This window comes from Periplaneta americana, chromosome 3 (assembly GCF_040183065.1).
Source record: "Periplaneta americana isolate PAMFEO1 chromosome 3, P.americana_PAMFEO1_priV1, whole genome shotgun sequence".
Lineage (NCBI taxonomy): Eukaryota > Metazoa > Arthropoda > Insecta > Blattodea > Blattidae > Periplaneta > Periplaneta americana.
The window spans coordinates 76,293,880-76,318,749 of record NC_091119.1 but is presented as its reverse complement, the minus strand read 5'-3'; the positions used below and the strand labels follow the sequence as shown (position 1 = coordinate 76,318,749).

Sequence of the window (24,870 nt, the reverse complement as noted above, 5' to 3'; positions counted from 1 at the left end):
GTGTACCTCATATTACACAACCTAATGGACCGGGTCCAGAGAATTTCTGCAGCTTTCATCTCCATGGCATTTGAAGATCCATCAAAATTTTTCTCACAAACACTAGCATCTTTGTGACTTTGATACCACTGTTTATATTCGTCACTTGCAACATCCATTTTTTTTTCTGTCTTTTCACAAGTACTGCAATATTTTGACATTATTTCAAAATCTAACACTAGCCCTGTTAAAATATCTATGACTAAACCTAAACCATACTTTGATGTATGTTCACGCTTCATCCATGTACCATCGTATGACACACCAATATTTATAACATCACTATCACTAATAGAACTGTCCACTTCCATGTGAGCTCGTCTAACTGCAGAGTGAGCATTTCTCAACACATGTTGTCTAACAAGTTTGTTTTCTTCCGTCAGTTTTATCAGGTGAGAGTTGAAGGATGGTGAGCTCAAACCTGCCATACCCATAGCCATACAATGTTGTTCCATAGCAGAGTGTCCTTTTCCCATGGTAACAAAGGCGTTGACCATTCTCCTATTTACATCGAAGGGAGGTCGAGTTGACTCAGTGTTACCTACCTTAGGGCTTGTATACATTTCATTCAACACTGTGTTGCAATTATAACACTTCACTATCACTTTAAATGCAAAGCCTGATGGTTCAGTAAGCTCAGCTTTTGCACTATCCATTCCACATTCACCACATTTTACTCCTTTATACAGTTCACTCCACAAACTTATATGCACTAATGTGTAGTCTTCACTACACTGGGGGGCACTTATATTTGAATTCTCCTGCAAGTTGCCATATTTTATCAACTTTATCTCACTAGCACTTTGTTTATTATTTGGTTCTTTTGACACTTGATCTTCATTATTACCAACTAGGCCTAACACATTTTCTTGTTGCACACATTCCACAATAGTTTTGGCATTCTTCCACCTTATATTTGCTAAATTTTTAGCCCTATTAGCATATTTTGATCGTTTCTTGCCCTTATTATGAATGTCACTTAGTCTATTCATGTTTAGAAAACTAAAACTATGCCTAAAATGCTAAATGTTGAGTTATACACGTGGTCTTGAATGTTATTGTGACGATTCCTAACCTAATGCACTTATACTAACTTATTCACACTAATATATACAACTAATTGAATACAAAATTAGTGTAAAACTTTAATAACATCCTAAATAACACGAAATCAGCAAAACAAGTATGAATATTCACGTACAAACGCACAAACTCGAGAAGAAACGATCCACAAACAATATTTTGCCGTTCACAGTTTCAAAACAAAGTATTTGCAGGGCTGACAGGCAAGCTGATAGTGTATTCAGGAGTGACAACAAACTTAATTTCACTAGATACACGCCAGAAAAAAAACTAGCCCGCTTTATTCAAATTACAAAACTCAACATAAACTTTAGAGCTGACAGCTCGTTTAAAGGGCAACGAAGCACGTGCAAGCAGACATTTAAACGTCATGTGACACGGTTTAAAGGGCTCCCAAATAAGAAATGAGGCCATATTATGAAAGTAGAAGGTTTAAATAAAATTATGAACATAAAAACAAAAATTTGTATTTTTTTTCCATTTTTCCACATTTTTCACCTGTTCGTTCCCTTAAATATAACAAAACTTTTTATACGCTTTACCTTTGATAAAGAACCGTTAAGCAGAAAAAAATAGACTTTGTCCAATATCTGCATTGCTCCATTGCAATAATGGCCTGATAGAAATGGCTGATTGCTATAATCATAATAAGTAATGTCTTGGATCTTCTTCTTTTTTGCATATTAAACCATTTAGCCATGAATTTGAATTGAATAACTATGAAAAACCTTTTAAATAAATCTTGCAATGGAGGGCACTGTAATGCATCATTGAGTACAGCAGAGGGTGAGGGGAAGGTAAGGAGTATAGTAGCCGTGCTGTTGCCAAATGCTTAATAGAAAAATAATGATTTTCTCTAAAATGGTAAATGTTGGAGGAAAAAACTTCTTTAGATTTTTGAATCTCTCCTCATGATCTATTATCAAATTATTTTGGTGCAGAGATTAATATCCATTCTGTATATATATTCCTGTAGTCAAGCGTGTGCTGCACTCATCTAAGGGTAGTTGTGAGGTGAATTTAGGATTATGCCAAAGTCAGAGGGTCAGTTGAAGTTAAATATATGTGACTGTAGGTTGTCTTCTCTTTTACTTGTTTCATAGTTTCAACTTACATTGCGTTGTTTCATAGTTTCAACTTTAATTGCGTTTTCGTAAATCGTGGGGAGAGCTCTATGAAAGGAGGAAAGAAGCTGATATTTATTCTTCATATCACCGAATATTACAAGCTAAAAATAGGTCGTATTCCTGTCGTTCAATTAAATATGTGCAAAAGTTAGACTACAGAATTTATTGGACCAAACTACCAGTTCAATAGTAAACGTGCGGGTTTCGGTCATTAAAACATTAATTGGACTTTCCACATTTTCAATTTTGTGTATTATTTAATGAAAGGGATTGAGAGGGATCCAGCCGACAGTCTCAATATAAACAAAATTTTATAGATATATAGTATAGTGATAGTAATGTTGTTCTAACTAGCCTCGTACCGATTCAAGTATGTATTGGGGAAGAACTTGCTTACAAGTGGCTTTAAGGGACCCACAGGTTCATTGCCACCCTCACATAAGCCTGCCACTGGTCCCTATCCTGTGCAGAATTTATATAGTCTCTATAATATTCCATCACCCTCAAATCCATTTTAATATTATCCTCCCATATACGTCTGCCTCCCCAAAAGTCTTTTTCCCTCCGGCCTCCCAACTAACACTCTATATGCACTTTTGGATTCGCCCATATGTGTTACTTGCCTGCCATCTCTGTAACTGGAGGTAAAATCCACGCCCACCTTCTGCCAGGTACTGCTGACCAATCAGCAGTGGAAAAAGGAAACTACTACTTCGTCATTAGAAGAAGTGGCCTACGTAGAATATCAGGTATCTACACTTCAGTCAACAATAGTCACTACAAGTACAGATTGGGAGGGGTCCAGTGGACAGTCTCAATATAAACAAAATTTTATAGATATGCAGTAAAGTGATAGTAATGTTGTTCTAACTAGCCTCGTACCAATTCAGTTATGTATTGGGGAAGAATATACTTATGTAACTGCAGGTAAAATCCACGCCCACATTCTGCCAGGTATTGCCGACCAATCAGCACTGGAAAAAAAGGAAACAACTACTTCGTCATTAGAAGAATTGGTTTACATAGAATACCAGATACTACACTTCAGTCAACAATAGTCACTACAAATACAGGACAAGAGCTCAGTATTAAACACGCTCTTGTTATGACGATGATTGATGGCAAGGTCTGCAGCGCTATAAGCAATACCCCTTCAACACAATCATGGTTCATCTGTGTAGCCAACTCTCGACAAACGAATAACTAGAGAGAATGTATAAAAGGAAAAATTAAAACTGCCAACCTGGTTCATGTGTGGATTAGATTGTTTAAATGTATTTTGAACTTATTGTCTTGTTGTCAGAAAGTAGCAAATAAAATGGCAAGAACACAAAACTAATGGAGAAAACTGAAAAACCCACATGATGTCTAGATTAAGAGCTGAAATGAACTTACTTGTGGACCAACCAAAAGTCTGGTAATGGCACAACAAATGAAGGAAACACACCTCGGTCATTTTCGTACAGTGCAGATTGAGCTGCATTAATCACAGGAGTTATTGAGTGCCCAATTGGAAGCTTCTCAACAATTTTTAGAACCCTGTCATGTGACTGTGACAACAATGAGGGAGCTTACGAAGAATGTGCCGTACAAACTGCGCGCATTTTTGTAGCAAAAAACCCCTGATACTACACCCCAGCATCAGTGTGCAAGGTGCTTTTACATGCATCAGTAGCCAATTCTGTTGCTCTCCTTCCAATTGATCAGATGTTAGAAGACTCTCATGAAGCAAGAAACAAATATATAAAATCATACCCAGAACACTACCAGATTTCCGAAACTGCTACAAATGTTGTTTTCTGAAGGATTCTGCTAACATCCAACCCCCATATTTCTTCCGTTAGACATTTTCTAAAGAAAATTATGGGATCACTGTCGACTGATGTAGTTAATCTTATGAAGACACCCAAATCTACCAGAATTGCAATAGATCTTCCATCTTCAGATGAGGAGGAGTTGAGGAAAAAGGAAAAGTAGAAGGAGAGGAAACTTATCTAGCTAGGCACATTTTAAGCTATGTAAAAGCAATGTCTGTTTGTTAATCGTTTGCAGCATGGATAAAAATAATGTATGCTGATATATAGATAATGATGTGAAGTTAAAGGAGCAGTCCACGATAAAATTCCATATTCGATTATATTATAGGATGTTTACTAAAGTAATCCTTGGATTAACGGGGTTTGTCGCATCGCTCTACGCCTTTTAGTTTGCGAAATATTAAAGGTCTTACTGCAAGCTCTGACGTCATAACCACTGATCACTTCATAAGACTGTGTTGTAGTTCAGTTTGACATACAGCGTAGAACGAGTAAATATATACATATATATATATATATATATATATTCATACGTTACAGTCGGTTATTATTAACACACTTAGGACCTATCACATGCATATACTGTAATAATAATAATAATAATAATAATAACTTACCCATTTTTAATTTCGTACTCATAGTGATTAGAACAACTTGGTAAGGGTTCAAACTGAAAAGGTTTAATATGTCGATCCATTATAACCTAATTCAACGCCTTCACTGAGTGAGTGAATGTATGTGAGACGTGAAATATTCGTTATGAATGGACTGCAAATACGTGTTTATCTCATGTCAACAATAAATTAGTACATGGTTTATATTATTCTGTTGTGTCATAGTTGTTGAGTCACACGGTTTAGGCACGAAGTTATGTTTGGGGGAACCTCTAAAACCTATGGATCATCGAATTGCGGCAGTTGATAACCAGAACTACGAGTACTTCCAAGACATTTTTCTGTATAGTATCTTCTCTCCACGCATTTTGCTTCCAGCTGTATGTTTTGTCTTCCACCCATCGTTTAGTGGCTTTAGAGTACTGGAGTCTGGAGCCAGTTACATCTCTTTTCACGCTGTAATTATGGTCCATTATCGCACTCATAGTTCTTGTTACCATTCCACCATATGGAAAGTGTTTTCTCTTATGAGTGTAAAGCAATCTCTCGTTATGGTATGATTCAAATTTGCTGGTGTGACAAAATTGATCAGTCTGATTTAGGTCTTTTAAAAGGGCAGGGTTACATACAACTTTTTTTCTCAGCATTGTAATCGCTGGATCCAGGTTCGATCCATTCCCTCTCACTATTGTATGGGTGAATGTGTGCACATTTTTTATTATGTCTCTTTCTCCCCATTCGTGTATATTACAAACATGATTTAATACAGAAATGAATCTGTCTTATAAGTTGTCAGAATCACCTTCACAATTAGCACAAGACCACATAGGTGATTTATGATGCTCTCTTTCCACATTTGTGCGGCGGCTTTAAGCTTTTTGCCATGTGCCAAATGTCAAATTGATAGCCCATCCATTCATATTTGGTCCTTATCAATTTCCTAATTCCTCTATGGCGGTCTGATAGAAAGAGGGTAATGTTCATTTTTTCTTCTAGGCGATCTAGAACTTTTTCGCATGCTGTTTCGCGTACAATTAGACCTTTTTGCAGAACTACGAAGTCTATAAACTTATCTGAATCGAGGTCCATTATACTATAAGTCACATATTTTGCACTGTAACTAGGTGAGTCAAATTGGCCATCACCGCGATTCGCATGTTTTTATCTTTTAGGGAATTGATAAGTTGTTCATGAATCTGAAAATAAGTACATCTGACTGTTGGTTCTACGAATTTTGAAATTATTTTATAAAATGTTGTCTTGCCGATGAAACATAGTTGTAAAGTTTTTGAAAATTTTTCAAACTATTTGTATCTTATATCGTAGAAGTATAATGCAGAACTCACTGCTATGCTTCATCTCTGTTCGAACTTCCACTCCCAATTACGGGCATTCTTGCACACTGCATTAACTTTCAGCAATGGTCCTATTGTTTCTACCAAATATTTGTAAAAGAGGAATGACAAATATTACAGAAGAAAAACAAAATTTGTAACGCTGACAAAAAAAAAAAAAAAAACACTTTTCGGCTTCCTATTTACTTTCTGTTTCATGTGCAGCGTCCTCGGAACCTGATGAATTAGAATTTGAAGTTTCTTCTTCTATTTGAAAATATGTCTAAGTTTCTGCTCCCCACCACATTTGATTCACCACACACATTTCTTTGCGTCTCGCACCCTATCTCCTGTGAATTTTCAGCCTCATCCAGAACTACACACACGTCAATATTTTCAGCTATAGGTGCATCACTGCAACTTGCTATTGCTTCTTCGACGACCTTCTTTCATTTATAAGCAGAGGAGCGCTTAGATCAGAACTGTCTTGGGGAGATTCTCCTTTCAAAAATAGTGAAGGGACAGAAGTTTTCTTAATTTTCATAGGAGTTCTATTGTCTTTCATTAAACGTCATTTTAGTAAAGACGATTCTTCAAAATCAGTTTCACGGAAATGACTGGAACACACAACAGTAGTTTTCGATAGTGTAAAACCTTTTCTGTTGATTTTCTTCACCCATGTTTTAAATCTTTGCAGTAACTTTTCTCTGTTCGGAAATACATGTTCTGTTTTTGTTGTTCCCTCTGAACACGAAAAATGACAACACCACGGCATTGTAAACTGTTTTACGATACAATTTCTTCTGTTTAGTCTACTGTAGTTCAAAATCGTTGGTATAAAAGAAAATAGGTCTACATAAAACCACAACATTGGTATGTGCTGGTTTTATGATTAAATGAAAAGCAAAACACAATCATAACTAAGTCCGAAATTCTGTTCACGTTTACTACGGTGAGAGAAGATTATTTATTTTAATACAAAGCTCTGTGCTGCACTCGCCGATGTTCTCGGTCTATTACGCAATCACACCAGTTCAGTGGCTGTGACGTCATAAGTTTTTGTGCAGAGTCAGTAACTGAAGAACCATGCCTCGCATTGACATGCGGCAAATTACATTCTACTTAGATTGAAAAACGTGTTTGATTAAAGCCAACTTAATTTTATCGCGGACTGATCTTTTAATAAAATCGTATAATTTAAAGATATTTTACGAGAATTCTGATCTGTAATAATACACTAGTATAACATGGTTTATATTGGTTATAAAACATGCAAGACACGTTTCTTTCTAAAAGATCGTTTTAAAGTGATTTTTGCAAATAACACTAGTCAAGACTGAACATGCTTCAGAGATTAAAGTATTATCAATTTCTACTAAATTTGGGCTGCTCGTCACTAATGTGACTTCAATTTTTATGAATTAGTTCACGTTGTGAAGATATACATTATGACAGGATGTGCTCCATCATTTATAAATATTACGCGAAATCAAAGTTTGTAGTAGTTTACCAACCTTGAATGAGAAGAGGTTCGTTTTAAGACTTTCGGCTTGTCTTAACAACGACAAAGTGAGCTTCACAACACTAGGCAGTTGCTATTGAATATCTTGCGAGTGAAATCGTGTTTTCTTTGCTGTGTTCCCTTATGTTTTGTTCAGCTTTGCACACTCGTAAGAGAAGTACGCCAGTTCGAACGGCTAAAATAGAGTACAAATGCATTTAAAATATGGAGCTGTGTCAAGGTTATTTATCTCTAGAACTCCGGACTTGCGTGCAATCGATGTTTGAAGAATGGCGAATCTAAAGACTAGATAAGCACAAGTCACTGTAGAAACAATACCATGTAAGAGACAGTTATGTCAAGCAGATCCAAAAAAGACGTAAATGAGGTATTATTTGACATAAAGCTACACGGTACATTTGCTTTAAACAGTTATATATTAACACGTGCAGTATGTACCTGTTTGTATTTCCCGAACTAGAAGATGCTGTATTGTGGTACATTCTTCCCTTATTCGGCATCAAAGTGCAAATGTGGAGTTTCAATGAAGTGATTAAAACACAACGGAATGGAACAGTGTGCACACTTGACAAGAGCAACATGTGGACATGCTACATTGTCTTCAATGTATCCGCACTTCAGTAGTCCAGTATCAAAAGCCACAGTGATAACACTATCAAATGATGCAACAGGAATATCATCTTCGGAAATATACCTTTGCTACACATATGAGGGAGGACCCACAAATAACCGGAATGTTTTTTTTTTTTTTTTTTAATTCTACATTCACAGTAGACTTCAACAAACAAAATTTGATAACTCAATCCCAAGGGAAAAAATGGAACTCTCTGCGTCAAAATCCACAGTTAATTCCCGATTTGCCACGAAAATCGTCTGTAGCTGCATTTAGATTGGCAACAGGCCATGATTGTTTGGCCAAACACCTGCATAGAATTGGAATATATCAGTGCCCTAACTGCCCATTGTGCAACTCAAACCAAGAAATGGATTCGGAACACCTCAAAATCTGTGCTTCAGTGGCTGGTCATGATATCTATGAAAAATATAGGAGTGTAAGAGGTCAAATAACTTTATTGTCAAACGCCTGGCATTAGAAAACAACAACATTCACAGTACTTTAGTCTCCTTCAAAGTATTGTCCATGTGCATTAATGCACTTGTCCTAACACTTTTGCCACTGCTGAAAACAGTGCTGGAACTCTTGAGGTAGGATATTGTTCAAAGCTGTTAGCCTATTTTCATTGACGTCATCCACATCCAGAATCGCTTTCCTTTCAGACATGTCTTCATCTGTGGAAACAAAAAAAATTCCGACAGAACCAGATGGGGTGAGTAGGGTGGATGAGGCACAAGCACCATGTTGTTGTTTGTCAAAAACTGTGGGACCGTCAGAGCTGCGTGGGCTGAAGCATTGTCATGGTGGAGCAATCAGTTCCCATTTCTCCACATTTTGGGCTGTTTTTGTTGCACAGTCTCTCGTAGCACATCCAAATAGAAATGTTGGTTCACTGTTTGTCCTGGCGGAACGAACTCTTTGTGGACAATGCCATTCACATCAAAAAAACAAGTCAACATTGTTTTCACATTGGATCACACTTGACATGCTTTCTTGGGTTGCGGTGAATTTGGAGTTTTCCAATGGCTCGATGCTTACTTTGCTTCTGGATTGTACCCATAGCTCCAAGACTCATCTCCAACCACAATTTTTTTAAGAAAAAGAACTTTGGATCAATCTGCACTTCACTCTTCAAGTCGCGGCAAACTCTAACGCGGTTTTCTCTTTGGTTAAAATTCGCTGGACCATGCTCCATGACAGGTTTGTTTGCTCAGAAACTTCGTCAATGGTCTTTCGACAATCTTCATCAATTGCACGTTTGATTTTGGCAATGTTTTCGTAATTTCTTCCTGTCGAAGGACGTCTGGGGCGTGGCATGTCTTCAGTTGTTGTGAAGCTCACTTTGTCGTTAGTAAGACAAGCCGAAAGTCTTAAAACGAACCTCTTCTCATTCAAGGTTGGTAAACTACTACAAACTTTGATTTCGCGTAATATTTATAAATGATAGAGCACATCCTGTCATAATGTATATCTTCACAACGTGAACTAATTCATAAAAATTGAAGTCACATTAGTGACGAGCAGCCCAAATTTAGTAGAAATTGATAATACTTTAATCTCCGAAGCATGTTCAGTCTTGACTAGTGTTATTTGCAAAAATCACTTTAAAACGATCTTTTAGAAAGAAACGTGTCTTGCATGTTTTATAACCAATATAAACCATGTTATACTAGTGTATTATTACAGATCAGAATTCTCGTAAAATATCTTTAAATTATACGATTTTATTAAAAGATCAGTCCGCGATAAAATTAAGTTGGCTTTAATCAAACACGTTTTTCAATCTAAGTAGAATGTAATTTGCCGCATGTCAATGCGAGGCATGGTTCTTCAGTTACTGACTCTGCACAAAAACTTATGACGTCACAGCCACTGAACTGGTGTGATTGCGTAATAGACCGAGAACATCGGCGAGTGCAGCACAGAGCTTTGTATTAAAATAAATAATCTTCTCTCACCGTAGTAAACGTGAACAGAATTTCGGACTTAGTTATGATTGTGTTTTGCTTTTCATTTAATCATAAAACCAGCACATACCAATGTTGTGGTTTTATGTAGACCTATTTTCTTTTATACCAACGATTTTGAACTACAGTAGACTAAACAGAAGAAATTGTATCGTAAAACAGTTTACAATGCCGTGGTGTTGTCATTTTTCGTGTTCAGAGGGAACAACAAAAACAGAACATGTATTTCCGAACAGAGAAAAGTTACTGCAAAGATTTAAAACATGGGTGAAGAAAATCAACAGAAAAGGTTTTACACTATCGAAAACTACTGTTGTGTGTTCCAGTCATTTCCGTGAAACTGATTTTGAAGAATCGTCTTTACTAAAAAGACGTTTAATGAAAGACAATAGAACTCCTATGAAAATTAAGAAAACTTCTGTCCCTTCACTATTTTTGAAAGGAGAATCTCCCCAAGACAGTTCTGATCTAAGCGCTCCTCTGCTTATAAATGAAAGAAGGTCATCGAAGAAGCAATAGCAAGTTGTAGTGATGCACCTATAGCTGAAAATATTGACGTGTGTGTAGTTCTGAATGAGGCTGAAAATTCACAGGAACCTAATATAAACAAAGCTGTGCAATGTGAGATAGGGTGCGAGACGCTAAGAAATGTGTGTGGTGAATCAAATGTGGTGGGGAGCAGAAACTTAGACATATTTTCAAATAGAAGAAGAAACTTCAAATTCTAATTCATCAGGTTCCGAGGACGCTGCACATGAAACAGAAAGTAAATAGGAAGCCGAAAAGTGTTTTTTTTTTTTTTTTGTCAGCGTTACAAATTTTGTTTTTCTTCTGTAATATTTGTCATTCCTCTTTTACAAATATTTGGTGGAAACAATAGGACCATTGCTGAAAGTTAATGCAGTGTGCAAGAATGCCCGTAATTGGGAGTGGAAGTCCGAACAGAGATGAAGCATAGCAGTGAGTTCTGCATTATACTTCTACGATATAAGATACAAATAGTTTGAAAAATTTTCAAAAACTTTACAACTATGTTTCATCGGCAAGACAACATTTTATAAAATAATTTCAAAATTCATAGAACCAACAGTCAGATGTACTTATTTTCAGATTCATGAACAACTTATCAATTCCCTAAAAGATAAAAACATGCGAATCGCGGTGATGGCCAATTTGACTCACCTAGTTACTGTGCAAAATATGTGACTTATAGTATAATGGACCTCGATTCAGATAAGTTTATAGACTTCGTAGTTCTGCAAAAAGGTCTAATTGTACGCGAAACAGCATGCGAAAAAGTTCTAGATCGCCTAGAAGAAAAAATGAACATTACCCTCTTTCTATCGGACCGCCATAGAGGAATTAGGAAATTGATAAGGACCAAATATGAATGGATGGGCTATCAATTTGACATTTGGCACATGGCAAAAAGCTTAAAGCCGCCGCACAAATGTGGAAAGAGAGCATCATAAATCACCTATGTGGTCTTGTGCTAATTGTGAAGGTGATTCTGACAACTTATAAGACAGATTCATTTCTGTATTAAATCATGTTTGTAATATACACGAATGGGGAGAAAGAGACATAATAAAAAATGTGCACACATTCACCCATACAATAGTGAGAGGGAATGGATCGAACCTGGATCCAGCGATTACAATGCTGAGAAAAAAAGTTGTATGTAACCCTGCCCTTTTAAAAGACCTAAATCAGACTGATCAATTTTGTCACACCAGCAAATTTGAATCATACCATAACGAGAGATTGCTTTACACTCATAAGAGAAAACACTTTCCATATGGTGGAATGGTAACAAGAACTATGAGTGCGATAATGGACCATAATTACAACGTGAAAAGAGATGTAACTGGCTCCAGACCCCCAGTACTCTAAAGCCACTAAACGATGGGTGGAAGACAAAACATACAGCTGGAAGCAAAATGCGTGGAGAGAAGATACTATACAGAAAAATGTCTTGGAAGTACTCGTAGTTCTGGTTATCAACTGCCGCAATTCGATGATCCACAGGTTTTAGAGGTTCCCCCAAACATAACTTCGTGCCTAAACCGTGTGACTCAACAACTATGACGCAACAGAATAATATAAACCATGTATTAATTTATTGTTGACATGAGATAAACACGTATTTGCAGTCCATTCATAACGAATATTTCACGTCTCACATACATTCACTCACTCAGTGAAGGCATTGAATTAGGTTATAATGGATCCACATATTAAACCTTTTCAGTTTGAACCCTTACCAAGTTGTTCTAATCACTATTATTATTATTATTATTATTATTATTATTATTATTATTATTATTATTATTGTTATTATTATTATTGTTAATATTATTATTATTATTATTATTATTATTATTATTATTGATGTTCTTAATGATATGTAGGGTAAAGGTTGGTAATATTGTGATACTAATAAGATAGTACTCTCTGAGAATTTTTTTACAATTTTACTGAGTGAGAAAAGGACCAGGTTTGTGCAGAAACTTATCCATGAACATTCCCTTGATACGTTGACGCAAAAAACCGATCTTCCTCTCCCTCAGTAAAATTGTAAAAAAATTCTCAAACTGAAGTATTATAATGTTATTAGTATGACAATATTATAAACCTTTTCACTATTTGTATTATCAGGGAGGGACTATATCTCACGTACGATGTGTATCCATAATGTTATTAGTATGAAGTATTACCATACTTCTATTATTAGGCAGTACATCTCACCTACGATGTGTGTCAGAGGAAGAACAATTGTTTGTATGCATCTCAAGTCTGATTAGTGTAACGTGTAGCAATCGGCGATGTATGCAATGGCAGGGGGAAAGAAATGGCCAACCTACCTGTTATCTTTGATCTAGTTGTCTCATAAGTGGTGCCTTTTAGGTATCACTTCTGAGGTTCAGACCTGTCTTCGGACAGTTGACTAAAAGCAACCTGAAAATTGAATGTATCTGTGACATTTACCAATTTGCTGAAACTGCTGGGAATAGAATCTATAGTCTTCTGGAGAAAGTTGAATGGGGCATTGGTGATAACATTTCGAATTCGTTCTTCTAATTTTTTCAGTGTGCGAGGTTTTGTACCCCACACCTCATCTTTTGCCCAGCCCCACAGGAAATGGTCACAGAGAGTGGGATTTGGACTTCTTGGATGCCATTTGTGAAGTCCATGTTGACCCAACCAACGTCCCGGAAAATCACCATTTAATCATGCATGTACGACATTTGTAAAGTAAGGTGGTGCACGATCCTGCATGAAAATGTCGATATTTTCTCATCCGTACATAACTTTCAAGCATCTGAAGATACCGTTTAGAGTTTATGGTGTCATGCAGAAGATATGACCTGATGAGATTTGTGGCCATCATTCTGCACCACACGGTCACTTGGGGTATTATGCATCTTCTCCACTGTTATACCGGAATCATGTTCCCACAGTAATGACAATAGTGTCAATTGATGATACCTCCGACATGGAATATGACCTCATCACTCAGAAAATGTTCTGAAACAGCTGAGGCCAATCCTCGTGCCTATCCTGCATCAACTCCCCATACTGTGGTCGTAGTCTTCAGTTGTCAGCACCAGCACGCGATGAATTTTCCTTGAATGATAATTCAATTCTTCCTGTAACACCTTACATTCTGTGTACCTTGTGAATCTGCTTTTGTGAGCTACTTGACATGTTCATTTAGCCAAGGTGCAATTGAACATTTCCTGCACAACCAACACATTTTACTCAGATCGGGAAATTGGTGGACATTTTTACCTGAATCTGTGGTCAATAGCTTCAAGTGACACTTATTTATTATATCCAGACATATTGTGGCATTCCTTCCCTTCATGAAAAACCATCATATTTGAACAAGAACAATGGAATTCCACACTTTATAGCATGCATCAATCATTGTTCGCTCTTGAACAAACGACTGTCTTTGCTATCATTCTGCATACTGTCTCATGGTGACTTCATGCACTACAGATGTGCGGAAGTTCAAGTCCTATTTAATGAGAATAACAACATATATGTACACAATTTTTTCATTATGATTACATTGATATTAAAAATTCTAATACCTTTGCTGTCGTTCTGCATACTCTTGTCTTATGATCACCGCCTGTTCTACCAATGCGTGCAAGTTGAAGTCCTCTTTAATGATGATAATGACGTATATGTACACACTTTTTTTCATTATGATTTCATAGATATTGAAAATTTTACCGTCATTAATACCTAGTTACACGTGTGCATGTGCGTGCAGCTGCCATCTTGCTGTGCTCTTCTTTCAAAGCCTTCTCTCTTATACATCCTGAATTTTCAGGCCCCTAGTTTCCATATTCTATTGTATGTTTTTCCTTCTTATACCCTCCTCTCCCACTGTTCTCTGGTGGTTTCTATTCATGAAGTATACTTCAGAAAAAAAAAAGTATTAGATTTACTCATTTTAACTTTAACATTATTTACCAATGTATTTCATTAGTGACATTTTAAAATGCCGAATCGACTTTAAATTGGTTGTTATACATATTTTGTACACTTTCTAAGGATATACATCTTTTTTTAAAAAATAGCGTTACGTGTATGTATGTGGTTGGAGGTGTTTGTGTGTTTTTTACGCAAGAAAGAGTTTAAATTAGCTAATAAATTAAATTTTTAAGGTTTTAAGAGTGCAAGTAGTTGAAAAGTTTCTTGTAGTTGCTTGTTTTGAAATGTTACAAAGATAATGTGTTTTTCAGCAAAAAATGGACAGTCGGGAGTACAAGACAGCAGGCGAATTTGCAGCAGATGTGAGATTAATTTTTACAAACTGCTACAAGTACAATCCCCCTGACCATGACGTCGTGGCCATGGCCAGGAAGCTTCAAGATGTGTTTGAAATGAGGTAAATTTTGTGAAGAGTCTTTATTTTTCTTGCTGCTCCAGTTACTTGAAATTTCATTGCTAGAATATACTTACTTGAAAAACAAAATACATCTATGTTCATTTGTTGTTTTAATAAATTGTTGTTCTGGAACGTAACTAGTCTTGGGCAGGTTTTATCTCTGCATTTCATTTTTGTAACTTTTGTCTTTTGTCCTCTTGTTGAACTGTCTTTGTCATAATATTTTAGAACTTGCCGTACCCGCGCGCTCCGCTGCACCTGTTAGAAATAAATATAAAGTAATTACATAATTGAAATAGGACGTTTGATCCAGGGAACATTCGTGTTTGATAGAAGGATAAATCGTTTAATATGTTACTTAATTTAAATTGCATCCAAATAATTAAAATGCGATCATTTTGGTCCAGAGATACTCATTTGGTGCAATGACAATTCCTTTAACATGCTTCTTAATTTTTATTACATGCAACCATAGTTTAATGAAGATTGATATCATTAAGATTTAATGTGTATATTTTATTTACTTGTTATAGGTTTCCATTGAATTATGGTAATAACTTAATTTTAATCCTTGTTTTCTACGTATTCAGTAAATGGCACTTGGCCCACTATGGTTCTGAACCCTTCAAATAACTTAAATTATATAATATAATATTACATATATTATATTATATTATATTATATCATATCATATCATATCATAAGTTACTGTAATAACAGTATAGCATTATGACCATCTAGAGGAATAAGAATTAATTATACAAATCTGTTAATTTAGCTTCCGATATTACTTAATACAAACACAGAAACATTCTCTGTAGGCTATCTTTCATAGTTTTCGATTGTTGCTGCCCAAGGCCCCTTATAGACGAAGTCATTTGTTTTTTAATTCATTACACGGCCTTAGATGGCAGTTATTTTAATTTTAAAACTCATTTATCTCATTAAATATCAGTCCTATAAAATTTTTTCAAGAAATAAAACTTATCGCAAATTATTTTTAAAGAAACTTTTGTTATGTAATATTTTTCACAAAAAAATCAATAATAAGCGAGATATTTCGATTTATTTAATTCAGGCCCCCTTATAACCCCCCTTTAAATAATGTATTTTGAATGCCGTATAGTCTAAAATCTAAGTTACAACGAATTTAATATATATTCCAATTTTCATCGAAATCCGTTCAGCCATTATCGTGTGAAAAGGTAACAAACATACAGACAGACAGACATACAAACAAAAATTAAAAAAAAAAAGCGATTTTCAGTTTCAGGGTGGTTAATTATATATTATGTTAGGACCAATTATTTTTGGAAAATCGAAAATTACCAGAAAAATTTCGGCTACAGATTTATTATTAATATATATGATTTCCATCATTATTTAATTACTATGTATTATGGTCAACAATAGTGCGAGTTTGTAAATTCAGCGAGAAATTGTACTTTGAACTCAGCTGTTATATGTAATGATGTCAGCAAGTAATAAGATGAATGGGCATTTTTCACTTTCATTGTTTGCAATTTATATCACATGTTATTTGCAACATCCTGGAAGTATTTTTGTGTTTATAAACTGCATTTATTATTAATAACACTGGCCAACAAAAAAAATTTTTTTGAATGTTTCTTGCACTTCATGAGTCAATTCTTACTAATTTTCGGTTGAGAAAAACGAATATGACAATGAGTATTTCAGTTTAACGGATTAACAGAAAAGGATACATTTGAATTACATATGCCAGCAACATTGAAAGTGCATTTAATTTTTTTTAATGGCAGTTACATTCTAAGAGTTCTAAATTTATGGAAGAATACCTGGCAGATGGTTGGGTCTGAAGAGAATCATGTGTGGCTTCATGAGATCGTCGTCTTTTAGCTTGCCTCTTGTAAGTGAGTTCCGGAGCATCCCTATGCAAAGACAGCAGTAATCCGCAAGCATTGTTTCATTCCAGCGGCCCTGATATCTTTGTTCCATAACAGAAATATCGTGATGGAAACTTCCTCTGTGTTCCTCACTGAAAGCTCCACAACTAGGAGGGAAAAAGTCTAGGTGGGAGTGGAGAAAATGGATTTTAAGGGACATTTTGCATCCGAGTTGATAGTATTTTTGGAGGAGCACTGTCACCAACCGAGTGTAGTTATCATCTCTTTTGTTGCCTTAAAATCCATGAAGGCTTCCCAAACTTCCCTTCCTTTCCCCACCAAAACTTGGTCAAATGCAGGATCCTTTACAAGTTCTCGAATTTGTTGCCCGACAAAAATACCTTCCTTGACTTTGGCATCACTTAATTTCGGAAATTTCTCTCTTACGTACTTAAAGGCCTGTCCTTCTTGGTTTATACCTATGACGAACTCGTATTATATCAAACCCAGCTTAATATGCAGGGGTGGAAGAAGAACATCTTTTGGGTCCACGATAGGCTCGGAACAACATTTTTCTCGCTAGGGTTATGATTTCTTGCAGGCCAGTCTGCCTGAAATAATGTGATTTCCTATCCCTGCTGTCCCACATACATAAAAAGCAGCAATATTTTGTGTACCCCAGTAGCATTCCTAAGAGTACAGCAATGAGTTTTAGATCATCACAGATTTTCCACTTGTGTTCATGATATTCGATTGAGTCGAAGAGGGCTGTCATATTTGCATAAATCTCCTTCATGTGAACTCCATGACCAACAGAAATAGAAGGAAGACGGTTGCCATTGTGAAGTAATACAGCTTTGAAACTAAGCTTGGAGGAGTCTATGACTAGCCTCCATTCAATTGGATCATGGTTCAAATTCAAACATTAATGTCGCAGCAGACAAGATTGTTTTTCTTCTTAATAAAGGGAAGCAGATCCCTGTGATGTTGTCTTTACTGTGAGACCCTGACATCGCATTCGAGAAGATTCCGTTGCTGTAGTCTAGACCCTAGAATTTCTGCCTTCTTCTTTGACAGGTCAAGGTCTCTAATGAGATCATTCAATTCCGCTTGACTCAGTCTGTGCTGTTTATCATCTTTTTTTCCTCAAAATCAGGGTCCTGGGATGTGGAAGGCTTGTTGGGTTCTTCTTCTTCTTGTTCCACGCTGCCTTCATTTTCTACTTCAAACACACAATTTTTACAAATTTTACGCTTTAAAAACACTTCCAAACCAGAAATTCTGCATTAATTACAGCAGAAACAATATGAAATTCACAGTGACAGCAACAATACCTATGTTTGTAACTTACAAACAGGTGAAGAACATTTGTGTTTTATTTGACAGGTGTGCCAACTCCCAAAACAAAATTTCCCCCAAACTGAAAATGTTGACTCTAAAAAAATGAAATGTCACTTTATCCACAAAGCAAGAGCTAATATGTCATTTTTATGGTGATTTTTGAATTCAGCAGTTGGAAATACATAAGAATTAGCTATTTTTGAGCAAGAAACATTTTCATTGTTGACCAGTGTAATTAGTCTGTGTCACTTATTCTACTGGACTGTGAGGATTAATATATTGCTTATACTGTTCATCAGAAACATTTTCTTCACAGCATGATGGATCTGATGCCAAATGATTGATTCCACTAGGAATTAAAATACGGCGTGATGAATTATGATGTACTCCATTTTTCTTTGCTTTGCCTAATTACAGCACTATCGATGGATCCATCAATGAATTTACGAATTCACCCATACTTGTAGAATTTATGTATGATGCAGGATATTAGCATGTTAATTACGGAATTTGCATTACAAGAAAGAAGAAAATCTAATGTAATGAAAAGAGTAAAGAAAAATACAGTAATTTAATCATGTCCCATTTCAAGTTAAATATCTTGCGGATTGTGTGGTGTGAAAAATAGTGCAGATAATCCATATATATCTTGTGTTAGCAGTTGGTAAATATGTCTGTTGTGACTACTTACACATTTCGTCCATTGAGGTAAGCATTCACTTATTTGCATCACACAAATCACAGTATTCCAGTGAATTACATTCATTGATCAGCATCATCATCTCAGCACACACCATTTTTTTTAATACTCTACTGACTTTCACTATGCAGTGATAGAGAAGAAGTTAATATGAGACTGTACCTTGCTTACATCAGTAATTGAATGTGATACCAAAACTCACTCAGTCCATTTGGCCATTTTTATTATTTATAAATGTGTATGATTATGTTTGGGACTTATCAGATTTTGAGTAGGCTATGTTTTCTTCCAATACAATGTGGTTGTGTTATTGTGCATGTTACTTGAAATCCATCGATAAACAAAACTACCCCAGACCTTTCATAAAAATGGACTTAACATGTTTTGGAATCACAGTCTTCAATTACTCACTAACCAAAATATACAATGATTCTGGTAACTTGGGTTCACCGATAACCAAAGTTTCAGAGAATCGCTAAGACAACCTGCCAAAAACGATTTTGATACTAATAGCCGCAGTTTGAAGCTGGATTGAATAGTCCTGTGAAGAAATGAGTTGTTTCACTGAAATCATTGTTTGCTCACTAATTGACGAAGAAGTAAAGAAGACGAAGGGACATGAAAGATTTAGAACAAGAGAAAGACAGATAAATCAAAGGAAAGACTTGAGCTTATTGAGTGTATGGTCATACACATATCAAGAAAAGTTTTGCATCACCTTTGAACTAAAACATACAAGGCACTTGTCACAAAATTGGGTGTGTTATGAAAATGCTACACATCTGCAATACATATTGCTCTTTAAATGAAAAACAGATCGTAATGTAATCAGAAACAGAACTTTATTCTCTCACTGTAAACTTAAATAAGTCAGTCCAATGAGGTTAACAATCAGTAGTTCGTCCCCTTGCATTAAGACATATTTGAAATCTTCTTCACATACCATACTTCAGTTCATTAAGCCACTGTTGATTCAAATTTTTCCATTCTTCAATGGCAATTCTGCATAGATCTCGCCCATTGCATGGTCAGTCAGGACGTTCAGAAACAGCATGTTTTAAATTATCCTGGGCATGCTTAATAGGGTTGATGTCTGGGGAACAAGCTGGCCATTTCAGTCGGACAATATCTGCATCACGAAGTTCATCATTGACAGTGCCTGCACAGTTGTGCGAGAGTTGTCGTCAATGAAGAGGAAGTCTTCTCAAAAATGTTGACGATATAGTAATACTATAGGGCAGAGAATATTGTGCCTGTATTGTAGAGTATTCAGGTTGCCCTCAATGACCGGAGAGGCATGCAGTGACCCCATGTAATGCCACCCTCAAAACATCACTGAGCCTTCACCTTGTTGTACTCATTGTGCAGTGTGTCTCAAACATGCAGCATATCCTGATTCCCTTCAAACATGTTGCTGACGATCGTCAGACAGAAGATGCGAGTTTCATCAGTGAACAGCACTTTGTGCCAGTTCTCGACAGTCCATTCTGCATGATTTATTGCCCATCTGTAATGTACTCCTTGATGGGTAGGTGTATGAATCTGAGCTCTCCATGGTCGTCTTGAAAGAAGATCAGCATGATGCAATCTGTTTCTTATACTTTGATTAGATACACAATGCCCTGTAAGAAATCATTATTCAAACCTGTAGCATTGGCTGTGTGATTTCTCAGAGTCAAAATTTTCAGATAGCAACCTGAGCGAGGCAAGTCCTCAACAGTACCTATGTTTTTGTCCATACCACATTGCTTTGATTCACATGTACATGTCTAGCAACATTCCTTGACGACAGTTCTTCCTGACATAGTGTGACTATTCAGACACAGCCAAATGTCGGGATTTGTTTTCTTGCCATAGCAGTAAGTGAGTAATGTCCACACAGTGATCAGACCAAGTCTGTAATGCTTCCTTCCCAATGTTACGACTGCAACTGATATTCTCCTTATGCTTTGATGATGTTTTATTTTCGAAAGGTATGGTGCAGTACAAGTTTATGCTTAGAAACAGTTAAAGGGACTGATGTGTACATGTAACATAAATAGTGAATATAGGAGAATGCTAATGATACTTAGAGAGGTTTTCTGATGTTTATATTAGCGCGACAAATTAATTAAGAGGAACAAAACAGATTGTTACTAAATTTTATTGTTCATAGTAGCGTGCAGTCAGTTAAGAGGAACCAAACAAGTTGTTAGAAAGTAAAATTTATTGGGGAAACTGCATTTAGTTTGGAGGTAAATGTCACGAAGGACAACATAAGACATTGCAAGAGGTACTGCATTAGGTCAGAGGATACTATTAGTGTTGAATGAATGTCTCTGATCCCTGAAATAAAATGGTAAAATGATGGAATATAGATCACTGTAGTTATTTTCAGTTCATAACTTTTAATATTTACTATTCCCCCCCCCCTCCCCCCATTAATGCTTAATTGTATTATAGTAAAACTCATTTAAGACGACACAATACGAGACTTCTCCTGTGTAATAGAGCAGAATAATGTACCAATATTCTCTATATTATTAACATGTACTCAGGCCCGGTGAGAGGGTATGGAAGGCATGGCTGTATCCTGGGGGCCCGGGTAACATGCTGATAGTACTACGAGGGAGAGTCAAAAAGTAACCTTAATAATTGTTTTATTAATTGAATATGTACATTAAGACTACAAACACTTCATCACTTTTCAACATAGTGTAACAGGAACACTTGCATTGAACATACTGGGGACTATGTTGAAAAGTGATGAAGTGAGTGTTTGTAGTCTTAATGTACATATTCAATTAATAAAACAATTATTAAGGTTACTTTTTGACTCTTCCTCGTATATAGTTGTTAATTAAAATGTAAAACTGAAAGTAATAATATTATTTAATTTTTGCGATATTTTTACACACACGGACAATAGTGAAATCGTTGCATTTGGCGTGGAATTTACCGGGAAAACAGTCCTCTACTACGATAGATCAGTACATGCTTGTTCCATCTTCATTCCACGCCACACACAGACTAAAAGTCGTTTGGTTGGCTTATTCGGAAGCTGACAACCATGTATGTTAATGTTTTAATCAATTTTGTTTGCAGATCGTGAGTTATCATTTTCTTTACTTGGTTATTTAACGACGCTGTATCAACTACGAGGTTATTTAGCGTCGAAATTGGTGATAGTGAGATGATATTTGGCAAGATGATGCCGAAGATTTGCCATAGATTATCTGATATATGCAAGGCCCTACACCATTGGCTGTGCAGACCATACGGGACAGGTCAAATAGAATGCTGCGCACGACACCATTACTGTGGCAGTTCAAGCTAGCAGGCTATTAAGTTTCTAGCTACAAATATGACAAATATAAGTATCCGGACCCTTAATAATACATCAAAATATGATAAACTGTGAAATTATTGTTTATCCTTACTATAATAAAATAATAAATGCACATTGCGATTTATGAAACCAATATAACTGGATTACATTCCGTCAATAAAGTTTCTTACGAAGGCCTGCCTACTGCACTTGAAGAAATAAAGTACCTACAATATATGCTGTATAATTATATTATTTTTTTCAAAACTGACAATCCTCTTGATATTCATATATTAAATACTATACAAGTGTTATTGTGACAAACAAAGTGACAATAAAAACGGACAGGAATGAAGAAAATGTAGATCTACTATTTATCCTAAAAAAAAAGTAAAGAGACTTTATTATGTTGAGTGCTATTAATGAATCCACTAAATCATATTTCAAAATGCATTAAATTGGAATCTCAATAATAATAATAATAATAATAATAATAATAATAATAATAATAATAATTTGAGGCTATTATATTAAATATATTATTATGGGATATTGTAGCTCTCTTTATTAAATCAAGCATCAGATCTGAAAAATTTGCTCTTTACAATGTCATTCAAATTTTCGTTAATCAGGTTATTTTTCCTTCAGTTTTTTAGTCAAGCTTCTTAAGTTTGATATTATAGTTGCATTTCAGTCACATCCTCTGATTGAGGTTCTGGCTGATATGTATGCCTACATTTATTATCAGGCAGTACATCTCACTTGACGATATGTGTCAGAGGAAGAACAATTGTTTGTATGCATCTGAAGTCTGACTATTGTAATATGTAGCTAGTCGGCGATATATGCAATGGAGGGGAAAATGAACTGGCCACCCTACCCCATTATCTCCTGACCTAGCTGCCTTATTAGTGGAGCCGTCTTGGTATCACTTGTGATGTTCAGATCTGTCTTCGGACAGTTGACTAAATAACAATGTGTCACATTTTCTTTTACAAGCCAGATTTTCATTTTTCAAACTCTTAATCTGTTCATTCTCTTTCTATAACTCACCTTTTCCATTAATCTCAATTTTTTTTGAGACTGAGCATATAATTGTGTGCCACACTAATAGTATCAGAGACGTGTGAACAATTCGCAATAGCAGTTACATTGTCTGGTTCTTAGACTCCAGTACTTTACAGAATCCTCATAGGATGTTTTCCTACCTAAAAATAATAATATACCACGAAAAAAAGGAATTCTACTGAATAGTCTATACTTTCAAAAGATCAAGTTCAAGCTAATGGAAATTAGGTCTATGTGAACTTAACTTCTTTCAACAATGAACCTATCAGCATAAGATGTTCTGAAAAATTAAAGAGGAATGAAACTGCGTGACTTTTCTCTTTATGTAATTTCCAGAAGCAATCTTCTGTGACATGTTCAGAATGCAATTTATATTGTCATAATTTATTCAAATAAAATTATCTCTTCTAATGGCAGTACTGCTATTTTTTTAGGGGGGGGGGGGAAAGCTAGAAATAACGATTTTTTATAATAATGTTTCTATCATATTAAAAAAAATAGCAGCAGTGTGTTTGCCGAAATAGTTTTAGTGTAAGCTAACAGAATCATTCAATCTACATAAAAGTTCTATTTATTGCCTGCATTAATTGCACCTTAAACTATTAGATGCATTTAAATATCGTTATTTACGCAAGAAAAGTGATGCTGTAGCCTTTCCTGAAGCGATTTGTGCAGTTATAAGCGTTACAAAAATGAATCATTATGATAGATTCATCAAATGCACACTGGATATACTTGCAGTCACTATCACAACTTACCTGTTAAATGCCACGCTTGCCACAATGATGTCGATGCACGAAGGGTTTGAATTTTGTACAGCATAGCAGCGCTCACTGTGCATCTAGATAGGTAACTATAACGTTATTGGATATATGCCTTACAGTTGGGGAAAACCTCGGAAAAAATCCAACTAGATATCAGCCCAAGCGGGAATCGAACCCACGCCCGAGCGGAACTCCGGTTCAGCAGGCAAGTGCCGTAGCCGATTGAGCTACCCTGGTGGCTGAGTTATCATCATAAATATGGTGGTCAGAAAAAAGAGGAGAAGGAGACGAAGGAAGAATTATCCAAGAAAGAACAGAGAACATTTGAAAGCTTTGGTTTTGTGTTGAAGAAAGCTAGAACATGTGAGCAGGAAGAGGAAGTGGAAAGTGAATCTTTGGATCAAAGAAAAGATATTCAAGATGAAGACGAAGTAAAATCAGGATCTAATGAATGTTCCGAATCAGTAAATACAACACAATCAGATTTTTCTTGCTCCACTAGTAGCCTCTCACCGTGACCAATAACATCATGGGCAGCAACCTCTAGACCTTTTGATTTTGACATCGGGACACTAGAAAATTAGCAGCTTCGTTGGCTTAAATCACTCGCTAAAGAGTTTCAATGTGACATGGTTAGTAATTAATTTTCTCATTGTGTTCTGCAATGCACCTTGAAAAATGGAGAAAGCGTACCAAGAGACTGACTGCCATATCTTCAGCAAGTTGCACATTCAGTATTATGTTCTCTTGGAGGTTTTACTGGTGGAAGAGACTCTCTGATAAATTACCTACACATAAAA

The 24,870-nt window shown here is 35.9% G+C and overlaps 1 protein-coding gene across 9 annotated transcripts in view; it reads left to right on the top strand.

The window, feature by feature from the left end:
* The window catches only part of fs(1)h (female sterile (1) homeotic), a 638,308-nt gene that overhangs the window by 258,129 nt on the left and 355,309 nt on the right, over nucleotides 1–24,870 (top strand). For all 9 annotated transcript variants that reach the window (XM_069820799.1, XM_069820803.1, XM_069820802.1 and 6 more), the window contains one exon: nucleotides 14,880–15,025. In XM_069820799.1, the coding sequence (XP_069676900.1) occupies nucleotides 14,880–15,025 (146 nt within the window). The remainder of the gene's footprint in view (nucleotides 1–14,879; nucleotides 15,026–24,870) is intronic.